A 21,376-nucleotide genomic window follows, 5' to 3' on the forward strand; every position below is an offset into this window, starting at 1 on the left:
AGAAGAAAGTGGAGCTGAAACTATTAAAATCTACAGTCAGCTCAAAAAGACAATACACCTTTTATCAAAAGAACTCAGATGGTCTGTTGATGCTGAAGAGAAATAGTCCCTCACTTCTGGTTGTGGGTTTTTTTTTTTTCCCTTTCCTTTCATGACAAAATTTATTAGTTGGCAAACAGCCAATTACTTGGGTATGTGTTTACGCTTGGTAATTTGTACCCCCATTCACATTCTAAACCGGATTCTTTTCACTGTAATGCATGGTCACTTGCTTTTCTTTCCGTTGCCATGAAAACGAGGGATTTCTTGCTGGCTGGTAGAAAGAAATTTCCAAGTTAACATAGTTACAATTAATTCCTCTAAACGTGTTCCGAGAGCCATCCACCCATAAAATAGGCAACAAAGCAGAGCTCCCTGCTTTAAGAAGTCCCAAAAGATGCAGAGCTGAAAAAAAAAATCAACCTTGGATCCCTTAAGGCTAATTGAGCAAATATATATATATATATTTTTTTTTCCTTTTGTGATTCATGCACTCGAAAATCTTCATGTGTTTTCCAAGGCAGGTATTATTGTGCCCACAGAGATCTGCACTCCTGTTCCTGCTGCCTGCTATGCTCTCACAGAATGCTTGCAGGAGGTAGTCCCTCGGGTTTCCTTTGTTTCCCATGGGATTAACAGCTTCTGGTTTACCACAAGCCAGCGTGACAAGAGTTGTGAAATTGCATGCCGTGCATGCTCAGATGTAATCCTTAAACAGGTTCTACCCTCTTTCCACTTTCCCCTCCACTTTTTGCCTTGCTGCTGTTGGGAATGATGCTTCCCAGGCGCCCTCCCTTCCTAACGAGCACAGCCAATTGTGCACCAGCTTAAATAGGTGTGACCTTCATTTTCTGAAGGTGAAGGTGATCCTATTATTAAAGAACAAAGAGGCAAGAGGGCTGGGGTCCTTCCCAGCTCCTCGTGTTCACAGCTGAGTGGTGGCTTCATGATGCTGTCTGCTGCTTCATCAGCTACAGCTTAGGGGCACATGCAGGGAATGAATGCAGCCCTTCCACACCTGAGAAGGGGGAAAGGGAGGAACCAGTTACCTGAGCCCATGGGATGGCATATCTCATCAGCCCTGCTAATAAGAGGACTAAAGGTGCCTTAAACACCCTCCTCATCTCACCTGCAACCTCTGAAAGTGAAAAATTGCTGTTTCCAGAAGAAATACCTTAAAAGTATCACTGAAGGCTCTGAAAATACACAAAGGTTGGAAAGAATCCTTCCTGGGGAAGGGTGGACAGGTTTTCACCCCTGTCCTTTCAGGCCCCTGTTCTGTCTAGGCTGCAGGTGCATTAGGCCACCAGCTGCATGCCGCGTGCTGTGGCCCGAGACACCACAAGCACAGCGAGCAACTGGAAAAGCTACAGGACTGGTGGCAATGGCAATGCAGTGAGCCAGACTCACTGGATTTAAAGGAAGGCATAGGGATCGGGTGGCCTGAAATTGATGAAAGCAAGAGAAACAGCATAATGTCAGCAGAGTGCACAAAGCAAAAGACACCTGATTTTTCTGGCCCCACCTTCTGTTCATACTCATTGGCTATGCCCAGCAGGGCTGTACTTCATAAACTGAGGCAGTGCTTGCGTGTGGGCTACTGCCTTCTCCAGAGTTCAAGTACAGCATCAGGCAGGGCACTACTGTTAGAGCCTACTACTCCTTTGGGTTGTGATGGTTGGAAACTAATGTGCATACTACTAATAAGGAACATGCTTGACAGCTTAGGGGTCCAGTTCTATGGGATACTGCAGGTACCACTAGTTACAAGCTTGGCACTCTAGAAGGAGCAAGCAGCATCTGAGAGAAAGGCGAGAAAGGGCTCCTTTGATGCAAGATCAGTTATGTTCACTAAAACGATTCTGGCTAACAGAGAATAAAAATGCAATGTTGGGAAATGCGTGTGACCTTTCTTTTTTTAATGCTGAAAGAACTAAGACATCTCTCATCCTTTAGGCCATACTTGATGCTAAAAATATGAGCTGTGTGAACCCATATTGAAATAGTTGCTATGTAGGCTGAAACAGGCTTTGTAGCTTTCAGTGTGACTGAAGAAAGATCAGGGACACGTAGCCAAGGTCAGTGGGAATCAGCTGCAAATGGAAGATGTGGGCTTTGAATGCAATCAGGAAAAATACAGCCTGAGTCTAAGTGGGATCAGCTGAGCAGGGGTAGGGTGTAGAAGTGTGGCTGGCCAAGGAAAGTTGGGGATGGACTCTGGAATCTTCCCGTGGGGACTCATGTGGCAGGCCAGTGCAGCAATAGGGAAGGCTGGGGCAGCCCAGTCGGCCATGCTGTGTGTTTTCTGTGTTGGGAGCCCTAACATCCTAAATCCTTGGACCTGGCCAGTCAGTTGACCAGGATGGTATGAGTGTGTTTCCCTTGAATTATGAACATTTCTTCCTTCTATGGGCTATTGTTCCAAATAAAACTAAATTAAAGGGAGCTTTTATCTGACTGGTTATTTCTTTGGGTACTAAAATCATTGAGAACTCCTTCCTGCTCACATATAAAAATTAAATGGGAAAAGCATGCAGTACACATACTTGTGTTGAAAATTTTCTGGGTGGTTCTCCATCCATCAGCTGATGCTTTAAGGGTCATTCCTTATATTGTCCTCCCCATTGAGACTGACAGTGGTATTACATTGGAGAAACAATTAAGTATCTGAACACAAGTTCAGCTGCTGAGGGAAGGCCTGTTGTCAGGAGGCAGATAAATACACTGGAGAAAGTAAAAAAGAAAGATAAGGGAGCTAAGGGAAAGCAGATGAGAGAATGGAAGAGGCAGAGGCAAGGCTCAAAGTCTGGGGTAGATATCTAACAAGCAAAAGGGATTCGTCACACAGACAGAAAGGAGATAGCAGCGAGAAAATTGGTGATTCGAGCTGTGCTGTGCTGAGGATCACATGAGCAGTTCCCCCAGAGGCTGCACTCAGGAAGCCAAAGTTCAAAGCCAGGGATGCTTCCATGTTTTTCATGGTTCAGTTCCAGGTCATTTCATTGAAAAGATTCCAAATTTGACAACTTCTAATGTTCAAAGGGGCTCAGACATTTTAAAATCCATTCAGTTCATCCCTGCTTGAGATAAACATGAAAACAATTATTCATTTTAATAAAACTCAGCTCAGAAATAGCCATTCAGAGCCACTGAAGGGTGTTAGCAGGAGGTCTCTCACTAAAGAGGGAAGTGAGGTTCAGTTTTTTAAATGTTTCATAAAATCAGGGAAGACCTGGCTGAATGTTGTCACTCTGCAGCCCTAGAGCTGAGTAAAGCCTACAAGAAGGTAAGTATGAGACAGAGGATGAATCATAGAGTGACACAATATCTCAAGTTGGAAGGGACCCATACAGATCATCAAGTCCAATTCCCTGCTCCTCACAGGACTATCTAAAATTAAACCATATGACTAAGGAGCATCATCCAGACACTCCTTGAACTCTGACAGGCTTACTGCCCTGGCCACTTTCCTGGGGAGCCTGTTTCAGGGGCCAACCACTCCCCCAGTGAAGAACTTTTTCCTAATGTCCCATCTGAACTTCCACCGGTTCTGAAGTTCTGAACTTCTGCAGCTTCATTCCATTGCCTTGTGCCCTGTCCGCTGGTCACCAGAGAGAGGAGATCAGTGCCTCCCCCTCTGCTGGCCCCCTTGAGGAAGCTGAAGGTGCAATTAGGGCACTGCTCAGCCTCCCCTTCTCCAGGCTGAACAAGCTTAGTGACCTCAGCCGCTCCTCCTAAGTCTTGCCGTCGAGACCTTTCACCATCTTGGTCATTCTCCTCTGGGCACATGTCCTTCTTGTGCTGAGGCACCCAAAGCTGCACACAGAACCTGAGGTGGGGCCACACTGGTAGGGTGAAACAATCACCTCCCTCCACCACCCAGCAATGCTGTGCTTGATGCACCCCAGGGCACGGCTGGCCCCTTTGGCCGGCAGGGCACACTATCGGCTCCTGTTATACTTGTCTCGAACCCAGATCCCCAGATCTCTTTCCATGGGGCTGCTGTCCAGCCTCTCATCCCTTTGTTTGTATGTATAACCTCAATTGCCCTCAATTGCCTGTCCCAGCTTCAGGCTTTGGCACTTGCTCTTGTTAGATGTCATATGGCTGGTGATTGCCCAGCTCTCTAGCCTTTCCAAGTCTCTCTGTACGGCTTTGCTACCATGAGGGAGTCCATGTCTCCTCCTAGTTTAGTATTGTTAGCAAACTTTCTTCACGCACATTTGATTCCTGTGTACAGATCATTTATAAAAACATTGAAGGGAACTGGCCCTAAAGCTGAGCCCTGGGGAACCCCACTGGTGACTGGTGGCCAGCCTGATGTGAGCCCATTTACTGAACCCTTCGAGGCTGACCTGTCAGCCAGCTGCTCACCCAGCATGTTACAGACTTGTCTGGCTGCACACTGGACAGTTTATCCAGAAGGATACAGTGAGAGTATTGAAAGCTTTGCTAAAATCCAAAACCACCTACTGGCTTCCCTTGGTCAACTAGATGGATGACCATGTCATAAAAGGAAATTAAGTTGCTTGAGCAGGACTTTCCCCTCGTGAGCCTGTGCTGGCCACGACCAATGACTGCATTGTCTCTCAAGTGTTCTTTGGTAACTCCAAGAATAAGCTTCCCCATAATTTTAGCAGGCACTGGAAGACAGTTGAAAAATAATGGAGAGTGTGGATAACTGGCTAGCTGAAAAAGTTCACATAGACACTGGCTGGACAAAAATGCACATCGTTCTCAGTTTATCTGAAGTAAAGCAAAAATACACTGTCTTTGGCTGTTCTTGTTACACAGTAACAGGAAGATTTCGGTGGGAAAAGAATGTTGCAGGTGGGAACAGATAACTATAGAAGAGAAACTAGGGGCGGGCTTGGTATTTAGGCAACTAACAATAATGAGCTTAACTTTTGTAATATGTATGAGCTAATTATAAGAAGGCATAAAAGGTGACTGTAAGGTACAATAAACGAAGTCTGCTGATCACTCATATTGAGGGACTGTGTCTTCCCTCCGTTGCGACAAATGGCGCCCGAACAGGGACCCTAGAGAGGGCTGAACCTGCGAGCCACGGTTCGACGGAGATTCGGGTACCGGTCCTGAAAGCAGCGCAGGAGGCGGAAGGGCACAGTCCCCGCGCCCGGGAGCACCTACAGAGGGTCCCGCCGGCCACGCGTCGCTGAAGTCTCGCAAAGGCTGCAACAGCGCTGACGAAGGTATGGAGAGGCAAGCGACGTATGATTCGCTCATATGCTTTTTAGAAAAGCGGAGCGTTCAGGACATAGATTGTAAAAAGGAATTACTCGGGTTATTAGCGTATGGGATAGCATCCGGGACCCCCGCGGCAGGGGCGAGCGGCGGCGCGCAGCCCGGCAGGCCCCTTCCCGGCCGCGGTTTCTCTCCGAGGCGGCACCCCCCCACACCCCCCCCCCTCCGATCGGCGCCATGGCGATGCAAGCGGCCAAGCGAGCTAACATCTGGCTGCCCCCAGAGGTCAATCGGATCCTTTATATTCGGAACCTGCCGTATAAAATCACAGCGGAGGAAATGTATGATATTTTTGGGAAATACGGACCTATTCGACAAATCAGAGTTGGAAACACTCCTGAAACAAGAGGAACAGCTTAAGCTTCTCAAGGAAAAATACGGAATTCATTACAAACCCACCAAAAAATGTGCTTCAGATGTCCCCTACAAGAAATGGGTTTCTGCCTTGAACTAGCAAACATCTCTGTGCTTAAAGAGAAGCCTTTTTGCCTTGATGGAGATAATTTATTCTGTATTCTGTATTTATGCTGTATTCTGAATGTGGAAATTGGTTGGGACTAGGAGGCTGGCTTAAAGGCATTTTGCAAACGGGATTATTATTTTTTATCATTATTGTAATAATAGCTTCTTGATCAAAACCAGCCAAAATTATTTGTAAGCATTAGGCATATGTGGAAGAGAATGCCTTTGTTTGAATCAGCAGTTAAGGTGTAGTTTAGTCTGATGCTGTGGTTTTATCTGCTTCTGGTGAATTTTTGAAGTGATGAAATCAGAGATACTAAGAGTTATGAGGTAATAAGGTAATAATCTAAGTAAGGGTGCTGTCTTTTATGTCTACAAGTGCAATATGCTTTTATGTAGCAGAGAGAAACTTTGACAATAATGTTGCTTGAGCGAGATGTGCATGTGACAACTTGGGAAAAGGGATATCACAACTGGAGTGCAACAGTGTTTCTATGTCTGGCAGAGTGAAATCTTTCAAGACCTGAGTTTAGACAGTCTAAAATAAGTTGTTAGTATTCAGAAAACCCATCTTAAGCCTCTTTTGCTTACATAGTGTTATGGAAGTCAACTGCTATTGTAGAGAATTAATGATTTTTTAATACATATTAACAAATACTACTATTTTAACTTGAGGCAGTTGAGTGAAAAATACTCACGTGTAGCATTTGAGGGAATGTCAGCATAAATCGCACTTACATTAAGACTGCATTTTTAATTACTGTACTCGTTAAGATTCGATGATGCCATAAGGCTAAGGCCTTTTATCACAGATTGGTTCTGAACTAAAAGGTGTGTGCACATGTAGATATGCACATTTGTGTTATTTTCCTTAATTGGCTACAAAATAATATAATTAGGTTGGGGACTAGATCTTGGGAATTTGTCTATTATACTTCTGTTTGTTAAGGAACGTGCATAACACACAGCACCCATGTAGGCTTGGCTTGTGGCACAGTTGTCAAATTTAGCATAGACATTCAGACAGATAAGCAACGTACTCTTCTTGTGTGTATCACCTACAAGCCATTATGGCTTAGTGTGTAAATCTGTATGTAACTATTGAAAAAAACACTTATGAATGTATATAGCTTAGAACTAATTTTTCCCCTTTGTTAATTCTTTGATATCAATGAGGTATTCTTCAGAAAATGTATGGACTGGTTGGTTGCATAGGGGCAGTTGTTATTTGGACAGAAAATTGTTAATGGTCAGGGATTTTCCACTAAAATATTTGCAAATATTCCTAGTCAAACATCAGTTTGGTTTCTTTTTGGGTTTTGAGCTTGCATTAGTCCATGTTCAGAACTTTAAAATTACCTTTGAATTTTTTAAACTTTTTGTATCACTGGAACAGAAAGAGCATCTAAATTAAAGCTTCAAGCTAACTTTATTTTTCAAGTATTTCAGGAATTATACTTCTGAACTGAGATTTTATAAGTTGGCTGTGTATTTTCCTGTGTTAAAACGCTGTTATTGAAAATGGTCAACCAAGCCTATGTCGCCCAAAATAAAAACGGGGGAATTGTGGATAACTGGCTAGCTGAAAAGGGTCACATAAACATAGTCCAGCTGGCTGGACAAAAATGCACATCGCTCTCAGCTTATCTGAAGTAAAGCAAAAATACACTGTCTTTGGCTGTTCTTGTTACACAGTAACAGGAAGATTTCGGTGGGAAAAGAATGTTGCAGGTGGGAACAGGTAACTACAGAAGAGAAACTAGGGGTGGGCTTGGTATTTAGGCAACTAACCAATAATGAGCTTAACTTTTGTAATATGTATGAGCTAATTATAAGAAGGCATAAAAGGTGACTGTAAGAGACAATAAACGAAGTCTGCTGATCACTCATATTGAGGGACTGTGTCTTCCCTCCGTTGCAACAGGAGAGAGTTCCCATGATAACATCAGCCAGCTCTTTCAGTACCATGGGATGAATCCCATGAGCTGTCATGCCACTCTGCTGATCCCCTGGGGGTTCAAACAGCTGTCATCACAGGTAGTCAGTTTACCTTCAGCACAGTCTTATTTTTACTGAAAGTTTTACAGTGTATGTTTGACAGAGGGGGTGTCTAAATTCCCCCATGCAAGTGGAGTTGGTCTAACACGAAATGGCCTGCTTTTATGCCAAGGCTGCACATACAAAAAATAGGTGGCATCACAATTTGTCCTAATTTATATTCCAAAAAGCATGGCACAAAGTTAGAGGTACTTGTATTCTAGATGTAACAATGACCCAACCATTACAGTATATTGCATGACATTGATGTAATCTGATTGTAGTAAAAAGTAGAGAATGTTTGTTTGTTTTAAAGAAGGCTTTGAAAACAGCCCGTGCAATTCTTTCACAGGTCACAAGGGATAGCCATGGTACAAGTTAACTGAGAAAGCATTTAATATCTCATGGGTCATTCCTACTCTTTATACTCTGTAATATTTCTATTACACTGCTTTATAGCACAATAATCTGATTCCCAAATGTTTCTGGCATTATGTAATACCTGCATATTAACAGAAAATGTTAACTTCTTTGTTTGTTAAAAAGCCTCTTCCACTGGAAATTTTGTACATTTTTATAGGAATAACAGCTAGTGTGAAAAGGAATTTCTGAAATTAGGGGGATTAATTTTAGATTAAACAGAAACTGAAAATTTCTATGGAATTAAAAAGAAAAACTTTTCTTTGTTTTCATAAGGTTCAAAATACGCAATTTCTGTAATGATCTTTTGGTTAATAAATTACATTAGAATCTTATGCATATAGAGGGTATTATACCAAAATGAAACTCATGAAATGAAACCCTATTTCAAAATGTTACGGTGCTGAGATAAAAAAAGGATGTTTTGCCGTCTAGTGAAATAAGTCAGAATGTTCTTCCTATCATCCAAACTATAGCTGAAATAAATTACCTTAAAAAATACTCAATTTTGGTAACACAACCTTTTTTTTCCCCCCACATAAATCCTGTTTTGAAATACTCCAATTACCTTCAGTGGGAAACATTTTGCTTGCCCTAAGTCTATTGCCATGTTTGTACACAGGACCATTGCTCCCTCAGCTTAGCTATCTTCAGAGACAGATTGGTCGTTAAGTATTGAAAACAAATTTAAAATTTATATCCAATGCTGCAAGCTGCACAGGCTTACAGGTGGTTAGACATCTTAAGAAATACACTCAAGTCCCTGCAAATTCAGGTATGACTTCTGGATAAGTCGATGAGAAATACACCTCACTTGATTAGCTCTGAAACTTGTTATTGTAGACCCCCGGTTTGGAGGTGCGCATCTGGGAGTCTTTAAACAGAGCAGGAAGAAAAGCCAAGAAATTCTTCCTGGTGCCAGCTGTATGCCATCATGGATTTATGGGAGCAAACCCTTTATTTGTCAAAGCCTGCTGATTATCAGCAAGAGTGGATGAAGACTGCACCTACATGCTATTTGCAAAGCATCAAAATCAAGTTTATGAGATTTGTAGGGGGAAAAAAAAAAGATTCAATTTTTAAAATACTAACGTTTTAGTAAATCAGCTTATGTTTGCTATGTGTGAACTGCTTGGACACTTAGCCATGTCCATGATGTTTGTGTTTGCCCTGGCAAATCTTCCATGAGATTAGTTCACAGAGCCTACAGCCCTGAGAGAGGGTGCATTTCATCCTGAGCTCCTGGAAGCCTAGTGTCCTGCTTTTCAGTGTGCTAAATCCATCAGGCTGATTCTGTTCTGACAGCTTTACACAGGTAGTAACCTCTGCCAGGACTAACCTCAGGAAGAAATGAGTGTCCAGCATGTGTTAGCAATGGCAGTTTACGTAAACATTGACAGCTTCACACTGAGAAGCTGAGAAATCCATGAATGATGACTAAAGTAATTTTAGCTTTTTAAAAAAAAAGAGGTTTGTCAAGCGTCATTGTTTTGGACTTCTCCTGACCTCACTTAGCAGAATAGTCCCCCTGCCTGTAACCTTTGTCTCCAGTATTTTCAGTGATAACTAGCTTTGTAGGCACTTGTTTTCCATCATCAAATCATTAAATGGTAATGCAATTGTTAGTTTCGTTTTGGTTCTAATACATTTTGCAGCCAGTAACCATTCCCAGTTCATTAACTGACTGACCTCAGCATTAACACCCCCTCTGCTAGGGTTGCCTTGGAAACAAAGCTTCCTGTGCGTAATCCAAGCTTATCTAGCTCTTTATCCTACATGTGACCCTTAATTACTTGCTAAATTAGAATGGTTTTCTGAAAATCACAAGAGGAGGTTAATATGTTCTTCCAGAGCTGGTCAAGCTAAGATGACACTAAATTCACAGGGAATTCAAATTACATGATCCCTGAAGGCGTCTCTTTCAGAAGGAAGATGAACTTTCCCAATGGGAGGCAGTGTGCCATGATAATGCTCCTGTCACTCACTTTCCTTACCCTGCTTGTCCAGCTACAGCTTAATCCAGTATGAACAATGTAGTAAGTAAATATCAGGTTGACTAATTATGGTGCAAGATTCAGTAACCACTTGTCTTCTGCAATTAACATTGTAATTGAAATTAAGTAATACACTTCACAGACAGATTTCTGGACTAGGAGGAGGAACAAGAAAGAATCCTCAAGGCTGGAACAGGGAAATTAAGAAAACAATAACAGGGGTCAAAATATTAATTGTCTCTTTGGAAATTGAGGTACATTTTAAGAAACTCTTCAGCCAAAAAGAAAAATTACTCTATTACTTCCAGATTTCTTGGAGTAGAGATGAAATCACATTGGTTTGTCAGAATATTGCTTACAATTTCTGAAAATACACCTTTCCTTCACTGCTTTGATAAATGGAAATTGTGAGAAAAGGTGATGCTTTCTAGGATGCCCAGTGGTTTTTCTCTCCATTTTTTACAGTTTCACATTACTTAAAGGAGACTGCGTCTTTTGCTTGTGAGAACAGCTTTATAATGCTGTGCTAAGGCTAAAATGCTATCACATGGTCTCAGAAAAAAATAAAACCTCCGTGTATCCCAACTGGAGAACATAGACCAGGCTGAAGAAACTCCTTGGTAGAGCCAAAAACCAGACTAGTCTCCTCACTGTGCGCAGCTGGCCCAGCCCTCGGCACTTCTGCATCAGTCCAAGCTGGACTTAACCACACCATCTTGTTTGCAGAGGTGCTCTGAGGGTGACTTTCCCAGGGGAGGCACTCCGGCGTTACAGACACAGTTTAGGGCATACATCTGTCTTGACAGACCAACACTGAGCCATTCAAAAGCAGCACTTACAAGTTGCTCACTTGTGCTCCATCTTTTATTGACATAGCACAAGGTAAATTTTGTATTTTTTTATACTGTCACCTAAATCTGTAATTGCTCTCTTTACTACCTTACATGCAGGGCACTATCATATTTCTGAAAATAAATAGTCTACGGATGTGTCAGTACTTTGTCACTCACCTCTCAACGTGCTCTGGATCTCAACCTGCTCCGAGGACGCAATACTGTTTACTTTGCTGCCTTTACAGTGGTCTGTGTCAAGCTTGCAGCCTGCCCAGGAAATCCTGCAGGCAAGACCCTAGCAGGAATGGATCCTTAATCACCATCTGACGGTAACAGAAATGCGCCCTTCGGACAAACACAGTCTGTGCTGCCTATCTGTGCCTATCTCTGTGGTTCCCCTTCATGCTGTGTATTTGGGCAAACGTGGTGCCTGGTCAGCTGTTCACCACAATCGCCTTGTGGAAATACCTTTCCTTGTGCAGGGCTTCCTTCTCCAGGGAACAGCATTCTGTGTCATAAGTCAGTGGAATGCCACGGTTTCACAAAGCTCACTGGAACAATATGATTTAATGGTTCTTTTCCATCTGACATATATACTGCCTCTCTGCTGAGCTGCAGCACGCTTGGGCCCTTGCAGATCCATTTTCCCATACAGATGTCACAGAAAAGGAGGATAAAGGCAGCTTGAGGTTGGCAAAAACATTAGCCCTGGAACAAGCTGCTGTCTTCCTCAGGTCCTCCAAAAGTTCATGCTTCTGACCTTTTTGGGTAGTGATAGAATCCCTGGGTTCTGTGTTCTGGAGATGTCAACATCTATATCATTACTGATGTAGCATTTTCACCAGGAGCCTAATGTCTGGTTTAGCAGTTAGAGGTTTCTCCTAGCTAGACACAGTTTCTTTCCACGCAGCGTCTCATTCACTACACAAAAGTTTAAGCACAGCCAATGCAAAAACCAGAGTCTGTTTCAGCATGTCCCTATCTACTGTGAAACAAAATAACTTGGGTCTGTGTACAAATGCTTGCTTTCATGGATATACATAAAATGCACAGACTAATCATTAAGGTGGGAAGAGACTAGACAAGTAAGTACAGTCTACCAGCTGTACTGCAGATTTCTCTTGGTATAAGACATACTTGTATTTTACACTTTAGTTACAGATATAGTCACCTCGTTTCTGCCTAGAATTCCTAAGCTCAACACAAGATACCTCAGCAGTTTGTCAGCATGATATGCAATGGTTCCCCCACCCTACTGTTTAGAAAGACTTCACTGTGGCCTCATTTGTTTTCTCCCTTTTCTTTCCTCTCTCACCTTTCAATGTGGTCTTGGTTAACGGGTCCAAATGCTCACAGCATTGGAGGCTGAAGGACAGATTTGTAGGTACTGCATACCCACAGGGTCTCTGACTTCCCTGCTGAGACCTCTGGAAAATACGATTTTTCTATGAATAATGACTGAAAAGCAATATATCATTTATTGCTTGGTAGGATATGAGACAGTTAAGGTATTTAATTTGTTATGGTTATACAGAATTCATCATCCTGCCAATGGGTCCCTGCCCAAGGAAGTTATCTTACAAAGATGCATTCTAGATGCATGAGAGATCAGCAAGCGCTAAGAAAGAACATACTTGCATCTTTGGTGTTTCTGCTAAAACTTCCAGCAAATATGATTATACTTTTCTATGTAGCATCTATCCATTGGTAACTGGACTCATGGTGGCAAATACTATCTTGGACAGAGAAAAATGTCAGTCCCTGCTAATTCAGGCCAATAAGCCATTTTCTGTTCTCTCTTTGCTGAACCATTGATGTGAATAAGCTGTAAATAATATGGTCAAGTTTGTATTCATAAACCAATATTCATTTTAATGCATAAATAAGCTTGTAATTGTATAGCGACAAAGGGGTTAAAATGTCTGAAAGATCATATAGACTGTTCTGGCAAGAAAGTTGCAAATCTCTGAAAGGGGAGCTGTCCTCCTTACCTGCAAAGCAAGCTGCCCTACCAAGGAGATAACGGGACAGCAGGATGGCCTTGAGTAAAATTAACAAGGAGTATTGTAAAAAACCTGGGAAAGATTTCTACAAGTCTGCCAACTCATCACTTTTGAGAACTAAGGTGAAAAGTACACCATGAGGAAGACCTACGGCCTTCCTCCCATAGACCACTGCCCACATTCTAAAGACCCCGGCCCACAATTTTTGGAAGAATCTGCGCAAGCGTGAAAGACTGATAAGCTAATTAGCATACGAAGCGAGGGTAGGCGGGTTCAGGTGATGAATATGTATAGGCGTTAATGGAATATTCATTGTTTCATTATATAAATATAAGATAATCTGCCCCTCTGGGTGTGTACGATTGGTGGAAGGATCCCCCGTACACCCGGCGCCAACAATAAAGAATACTTAATCACTAAGAAATTCTGAAGACGTTCTTTGAAACACCATCATTTCCCCATTACTGTATTTGACTTCAAATGTAATTTTCAGGACAGAATTCAAGAAAGTTCTTACAAACAGGAAATGTTTTTTGTTTCCTGTAGTGAGGTCATGTAGTCAAAATAACCTGAAGGAACAGTTCCCTGTCTCAGCTGCTAGTTTCTATAATTTGGGAATCTCTGGATGTTTTCCTGTGTCACAGTGGATTGTAAGGCAGCTTTCCATGCTTGGAAAGAAGACTTAAAGGAGTGAGTTTACATTTTCAAATGAGGTTTTAAAAGTCCTCCATGCACAATTGTTAATACAGCCTAGTAACCATGATAAAATCTTTGGATGCCATCCAGATTCCTGAAAGCCACCTAGGTTTTCATGTGAGCAGACATACACAAATAAGCATATACCCTTTCTCCCTCCAGTAAAGTACTAGACTTCATACATTTCAACTTCACTGAGAGAAACACTTTATTATCAGGACTGGTGAGCCCTATGACATCTAGGGTGGGAGGTGGCTTTCCAAGCATTTTGCGTATTTTTTCCAAGAGTTTTGATTTTTGTAAGAACATAGAAAGCATTTTCAGACATTGACCCCAGATATCCACCCTTCCCTTACTTCAGTCTCTACTTTCAAGATACAGGGAATTGCAGGGATGGAAAACAGGATTACTGATGTACAACTGTCTGCCCTCTCCCTTCCAGCCTCCTAGAACACTGGGAACAAGGAGAAGAGCTTCCTTTTTCCAAAGGGTACACTTTGGAGAAGGGTCAGTTTGGAAACATGGGCCTGATCTTCATAGTCATTGTGGGAACCTCATCAATACCATAAGAAATCAGACAAAAAAACAATTAGAAGCATGCTGAAAAGACAGAGAGAAATGGAGATCATGGTGTCTGGTGGCCAGAGAGAGGCCTGACACAGATTCCCTTGGGAATGAAGGAAAGAGACAATTATCTTTATCTCTCACTCCAGTGATGTGTCCTCTATTCTTCCTTTGTGTAGGTACGAGGAGTAGAAAGGGAGAATATTTTACCATCTAAAAGAATGCTAAGCTGCTAGGTTGCAGCAAGCTGTGATTAGTTTCTCTCATAGCAAAACCAATGGGGGAAATGAAGGCATCTGAATAAGAGACCTCTTCTAAGAAACTGACTTTTTTGTACCATTAGACTGACATTGTCACATGGAATGACGATAATCAGTTTGAAAACAATTCTGGAGATCCCAAACACTTGAGATTTGTCTCCAGCTGCTCTTGAGCTACTTAATCTTTATCCCTTTTTTATTTCTTTGTTTTATATCCTTTTGATCTCTACCTTGGAACAAGAAAAATAAGTAATAGTTTCACAATGAATGCCGTAGTCCGTGGCATATTCCATTTCAGGATCCTAACAAAAGGTAAATAAGAAGATACATAGCAATAGTTACAGCTCTGGGTTGCAATGGAAAAACTTTTCAGTTTCCTGTGGCAAAAGTTAACAGAATAGTTCAGAAAAGAAAGAATATGAAAACAAGCAGATGTAGCTGTCTAAAAAGTGAGGTGAGATTAATCTACTGTGTAACTACAGACAAGCTACTTGCTACCAATCTTAAGTTATGACCACACTCCAGAACTGCAACACATGATAGGGTCGTGTCCTCAGCAAACGGTTATACTGGCCCACCTTCCCACATATGTGCAATTTTAGCCTGCAAAAACCTCTTTTGGCAAGTTTATGTAGTTTACGCTGTTGAAGATGATGGCTTACATGCATTGGTAAGAATCTTTGTGCTGGTATGAACTGTGTGTTGTATTGTTCATTCTACAGAAAAACTGTGAATGCAATAGCAGACTTGATGACAATTAGGTCCACATTAACAGAACATTGCACAAACTGCAGTATATACTCATCGAGCTAGCCTGCTGAGAGACATCTCTGGCAGAGAGAATCTTTTCTGAGATAGAAGTTACCTCAGTGAGACCACAGTGATCCTGACAGTAGGCACTGCAAACAATGTGGGCTTTAATGAAGATTTTTCATGCAGTTTGCGCTGCTGAGGGGGCTGCATGGTGGGTGGGTCAAACTTCCTGCGCACCAAGAGGGATAAGAGTTTGACAGTGTAAGTGCAAGGGCCACAAAGGGAAGAGATGCAGAAAATTGGTCATTTGCCATCTTTTAAATTCCAGTATTTTGAAGTTTGATATCCCTAGACTTTCTGCCACTTAGCCATTGTATGTTTAAAATATCTATTTATACATATGCAAGTTTGTATGTGCGCATATACATGGGCATACAGTTTGATTACTTCATTTTCTTCTTCAGCTGAGGGAAATGAGTAGCTGAGATAGTTATTGCAGCACAGAATAGCCATTCAGTACAAAGTGACTATACAAACAAAGTGGAATTTTCCTTTTTGGAAGTATGGTAATCAAGAAATAACCGTATCGTGACCTGGGAAATCATGTTACTTGATTACAGACTGCTGTTAAGTACTCCAGAGTCTTGCATGCTCTGTGACAATTATGAAACAACTATGAAGTATTACATAAAATAAAGGGGCACAATCATCAAATGAAAGAAGAGTTGATAGCAAGAACGACGTAAGCAAAAGTGGCCACAGGATGTTCTACTTTACCTATTAAGTTGAGACAATTTAATATAAAATCATAAAGTTACGCAGTACAGCATCTGTTCTATTTAAATCATTCATTGCTTCTATGCTAGTGCCTCTAAGTGGCAGAATTTCAGACCTGCTTATATGTGTGTATGGGTAAGAGAGAGATTTGTTTCAAGGCTAGTGCTTTTGGTTTTCTCGTCTCTTTCAGTGTGGTTAAATTATTTTATTGGCATGCTAAGTTCCAAGATTACTGCCAAATGTATGAAGTGGACAGGACAGGGCTTCACGCTGTTCTGTTTGGATTCTGACGCATTTTATCCTCCTGAAGTAACTGCAGCACACTGTATTACTCCAGCATTCTAGAATTTTACTTGAAAAATGACTTTCTGGAGTTTTGAAGAACAGCAAAACAGTTGTGTTTTCTGTGTCTAGTTAGCTGCCATGAAGAGGCTCCCAATTCCCTTGACATTGCCCACAGATGTAGTCTAAAAACCCAAGATATATTCTCCAATTATTTGGAGATATTTTAGAATATAGCTGGGTAGAAGACACTATACAAAACATCAACTACTTCTTCCCCTGTGTTAACAAGTATTAACTTAGCAAGAATAGTCGATACTTACAGAAGTTCTAAAATTTATCTCAAAAATATTTTGCTTCCATGTCTCATCCAAACAGTACATTTGTTTAATTTTTTCTGTAACCAAAAGACTGTGCCTCTCCCAGTGAACATGTAAAGGTTTTACTTTCATCGATGCCGGAGTAGATGTGTGCAATCTTAAAAAAAAGAACTTAATGTGCCCTCAGCAGCTCCCAGGATCCTCCCCCTCTTTAGCAGGCTCTGAACCTACTTACTCTTAAATTGCTCATACTGGCAGATTGGTAAGGGAAGGGATGTCAGAAATAAATGGGCATGAAAAAAGGTAGCACAAAACACAAGGCGGGAAAGAAACAGAAAAAACCCGCTCCCCTGCTAACTGTTCTCTAGCGTGAGGCGGCCGGAACGGGAGAGGTGGCGGTGCGGGCTGCGCGGCCCAGCCGCGGCCTGCGGCGCTGTGAGGACGGCCTGCGCCGGGCCGCGCCCCCGCCCCTGTGGCTGCCGGCCGCCCCCCCGGCTCTGCCCGCGCGGGCGGCACCCAGGGTTCGCTCTGCTCCCTTCCGCGGAGGAAGGCTGGACCCCTGCGATGCGAAGAACAGCACCGGTGCTGCTGCAGGCTTCCCGACGGACAGAGCCCGCGCAGCAGGTCCCTGCCGAGGGAGGCGGCCGCGCCGATGGGGACCGCAGGCCATCCCCCCGCCCCCGGCACTCTGGAGACGGTGGGTGGCACGCAGCCGTGCGAGAGGCCGAGGTACGACAGGCCGCACGGCCGCGAGGGCTCCGCGACGCCCCGGCTGCCGGCGGAGAGGCGCGCCGTCGGCCGAGCCGGCTCCCTGCAGCCGCGGCCCCCGCGTGAACGCCCGAGGGGACGGGCAGCTCTCCCCCGGCAGCGCGCACGCCTCCGTGGCTGCTCGCCACTGCTACAGGCCAGGCTCCCTCACACGCACCACCTCTCGGGCTCCCGGACCCCGCCGCCTGCAGGGCGGGGCCCCCCGGCGCGCCGGAGGGAGGCAGCCTGGCCCGCCCCTTGCCCCGCCTCCGCGCGCGGCCAATCGTGTGGCGCCCTGTTGGCTGTGCCCGGCGTCCCGCGGCACGGGCCAAGATGGCGGTGTGCGCGCAGCGGGGTGGCCTGGCTGCGACCCTCCTCGCCGCTACCCTGCTTGCCCTCGGGCTGGCAGCGGAGCGCCCGGCGGCCCCTGTGCCACACCGCCGCTTCGAGTACAAGTACAGCTTCAAGGGGCCGCACCTAGTGCAGGCGGACGGGACGGTGCCGTTCTGGGTGCATATGGGCAGTAAGTGCCGCGCCGCGGCGGCGGGTGCGCAGCCCTCGTGGCCTGAAGGGAAGGTGCGGGAAGGAGCCGCTCTGGCCGGGAGCCGAGGGACGCGGCGGCGGGGGCAGGCGCCAGGGGTTCCGGCGGGCGTCTTGCGGGAGGAGGGCCAGGGCGAGCGGGCCCAGCCCGGCGGCGCGCCGCGGGGCACGTACCGCGGTGGCTGTGCGACGCCCCCGAGTTCCCCCCGCGGCGCCTCCCGCGCGGCCGTCGTGGCGGCGGCGGTGTGGCGCCGGGCCGGGCCGGGAGGGAGGGGGTTCGCCGCTGCGGTGCGCCCGGGGCCGGCTGCCGGTCCCCGCGGCACAGCAGCGCGTGGTGCTCGCGCAGCGCGACGTGGCAGACACGGCTGCGTCGTCCGTAGGCGCCGTGCGGGCCTGGCCTGGCTCGGGAGGCACCGGGTCATCCCTCAGGCCACCCGCTTTTTAAGACGTATGGGTGCTGACCCGTGCACTGGGTTCCGCCGCAGCACAGTTCCTCTGAAGTAACTTATGCCGTGGTTTTATTGTTTGGTGGACTTTAGTTTATATTGGTTAATTCACGAGTGCCGACTTTTGACCTTATTTGACATTATGCCACAAGCAATGTGGAGGAAACTGTCTATAGACAGATTTTTCCTGCTTTTTTAATCAGATAATCACAAAAGTAGATGTTATTTAACGTAAGTTAATTAATTTATCTAAATGTGTGACTAATTATTCTTTTAATTAGAGAATCAGAACCTCTGTCTTTAAAAAGCAGAACAAAAATTTGTCACTTGTTAAACAGTATGTGGGATACAGCAGAAAGCTAAGCCTGAGGTTTTTTTGTTGTGTTTGTTTTTTTAATTAATATGTATCCTAACAGCAGGACCAGCATTCTCCTGAAGTTTTATGTTGTGGTCCCAAATCGAAGGTGATTAAGCAGTAGTAAGGAAGTTATTGAAAGTAAAGGTGTGGGGATTTGGGTCCCGTCCCCTCCCCCACCCCCCCAAAGCAGTTGAGTACGTCACTGAAAAGTTTGTTTTGAAAACTGTTTGCTAATTGAGGAGACCAGAAAATTTGAGTTTTGAAGATTTGTTAATTGGCTAGTTAAGCACTTGCAATACTTTCTCTTTCATATATTCATTGTTGGTTTCTTTCCTTTCTAGATGCTATACCAAGTACAGATCAGATTCGTGTAACGACATCTTTGAAAAGCCAAAGAGGGTCAGCGTGGACAAAAAACAAGTCAATATTTGAATATTGGGAAGTCAAAGTGACCTTTCGAGTTACAGGAAGAGGCCGCATTGGAGCTGATGGATTGGTATTAAAAATTCGAGCTAACAAAAAGAAAAAAATTTGGCATGCTTTAAAAAGTTATTCTTGACTTACAGCTCTTACTTGCTTTCTGTAATAGGCAATCTGGTTTACAGAAGAGCAAGGCTTGGAAGGTCCTGTTTTTGGGGCAGCTGATAAATGGAATGGTGTTGGAATTTTCTTTGATTCCTTTGACAATGATGGAAAGGTTAGTTGGGAGTAAAGGTTATAAATTAATTTCCTGCCTGTTTTGTACATATAACCTCGGGGGGGGGGGGGGGGGGGGCAGGGAATGGGGTCGGAGCAGGAGAAGGCGTAATTTTCCTCCTTCCCCCTTTTCACTTTGAAGGGATAATTTAGAATAGTCAGGTTTGTCTTGCAGAATTTCTACTAGACTTTTTCACACTCTTTTCTTTTTTCTTTCCTTTTTTTTTTAAGCTTGAAACTTGAAGCATAACACATAACTAATTGGTTTGTGTGTTAAATTAAATACATACATAAAAGCTGAAATTCAGAATGTCCATACGCAATTTGAAATGTTGATATATCTGAAGATGTGTGGTTTTGAAGAGGCATATTGTACAAAAATATGACGCTGTGGGAACACAAATTTCTGTGTTTGTCTTCAGAGATGCTCCTTTTCCTGGAGCAGATCTGCTTTGAGTAGTTCAGCAGCAAAAATTCTGTAGCAGATGGGGGTGGCAGTTGCTGTTTTGAATTTCCAGTTTTCCAGTCCAGAATGATCCTGGGAAACTTTAACAATACATAGTATGTTTGCTTTGCTTTTTTTTGTACTTCCTGCACTACTTCAGCTTCCTTTTAGATGTATTTTTTTAGGTGTACAGGCTTTATTCCTACAGATGGCTTTTGATATACAGCAGACTTCTTCATATATCAAAGCTGGAAGGCTGAAGGTGACAATTGTTTCTGATCTTCAAGGACAAGACCTAGAATTAGAGTATTGTTCAAGTAATGAAGAATTTTTTAATCTTTTTTTTTTTTTTTTTCTTTTTTTTTCTGACTTCTGGCATACATATGGGCACTTGCAAAGTTTAACTGGCAGAGGATGCCTTCTACCAAAAACTCATGTGGACAACACTGTTCACCAGAACTTTGATAGCACTGGGGCTCTTGATTGTGACAAGTTTAGTTGGTGTGGTGTGAAACCCTTTTTCAGAAAGTGATGATATGTCACTTCCAGTCAAAATAAAAGTCCTCTGGTCTGACGTGTCTTAAATACTGGAGTTTGTAAGACTCATTTTAATGACAACCTGTTAACTTTCTTCGGTGCCAGTATGGAGTAATTCTTGTTGCTGTTTCAGTGTGTTTGCTGGAAGATGTTTGGTGCTGTAACTGGTCCTCAGCTTAATATGCTAGCATCCAGAACTAGACTTCATCTAGTACTGCCAATTCAAAGCACCCTGCTTATGAAGCTGATTAAAAACTCCAAAGCCTTTTTTCTCTTCCTTCTAAGACTGTAGATAATACTAGAGTTGATTTTTTTTTTTCTCTGTAGAAGTAGTGACAAGAGCTTCTTCAAAAAATAAACTTTCATAGTTGTGAACACCTGAAATTGTACAAACCGCACTAAGTATCACAAGAGTTTACAGCACATCTTTCCTGTGACCTTTGGAGGCAAAAAAATTAGAAGTTATTCCCTGCTTTGGATTCTCTACTGTCTTTCAAGTTCTTGTATGTGCTTGCATCTAGACATGATCCCCAGTGGAAACTGGTCTGCCTGTTGACCACTAGGATTGAATACTATACTATATGTACTAACACTATATGCAGATATGCTCTGAACTAATTCAGTATTACTGTTGTTAAACTGAAATAAATGGTAAGATGATTAGACTGAAGTATTCCAGTGGTACTGAATAGGTAATACTAATGATGTAATAATGAAGGTAACCAAACTCCATTGCTTGAGAAGTAGAAACACTGATATATTTCTGTATACCAGTGTTTTGTTCAGTGGTTGTGATCTATGTGATAAAGCAAAAGAAACAGATCATTTGGTGGTTGTGGTTTTCTGTGAAGACAAAGGACCACCTGCCTCACTACTGTGAACTGGGAAGGACATTATTTCTT

At 43.5% G+C, this 21,376-nt stretch overlaps 1 protein-coding gene across 7 annotated transcripts; it reads left to right on the top strand.

Moving 5' to 3' along the window:
* The first annotated feature begins 17,224 nt into the window (after positions 1-17,224).
* LOC130143027 (protein ERGIC-53-like) lies at positions 17,225-21,296 on the top strand. 7 transcript variants are annotated; one of them, XM_056325566.1, is made up of 4 exons: positions 17,225-17,402; positions 19,138-19,292; positions 19,386-19,493; positions 20,164-20,794. In XM_056325566.1, the coding sequence occupies exons 1-4, from the start codon at positions 17,270-17,272 to the stop codon at positions 20,467-20,469; spliced, it is 702 nt and encodes a 233-aa protein (XP_056181541.1). In that variant the 5' UTR covers positions 17,225-17,269; the 3' UTR covers positions 20,470-20,794. The 7 variants fall into 7 exon arrangements, with proteins under 7 accessions (XP_056181541.1, XP_056181540.1, XP_056181543.1 ...); XM_056325565.1 differs by lacking the exon at positions 17,225-17,402 and adding an exon at positions 17,741-17,975 and having other exon boundaries at positions 20,164-20,788; XM_056325568.1 differs by lacking the exon at positions 17,225-17,402 and adding an exon at positions 17,744-17,975 and having other exon boundaries at positions 20,608-20,794.
* Positions 21,297-21,376: the final 80 nt, after the last annotated feature.

The sequence above is a fragment of the Falco biarmicus genome, chromosome Z, assembly GCF_023638135.1.
Source record: "Falco biarmicus isolate bFalBia1 chromosome Z, bFalBia1.pri, whole genome shotgun sequence".
Taxonomy (NCBI): domain Eukaryota; kingdom Metazoa; phylum Chordata; class Aves; order Falconiformes; family Falconidae; genus Falco; species Falco biarmicus.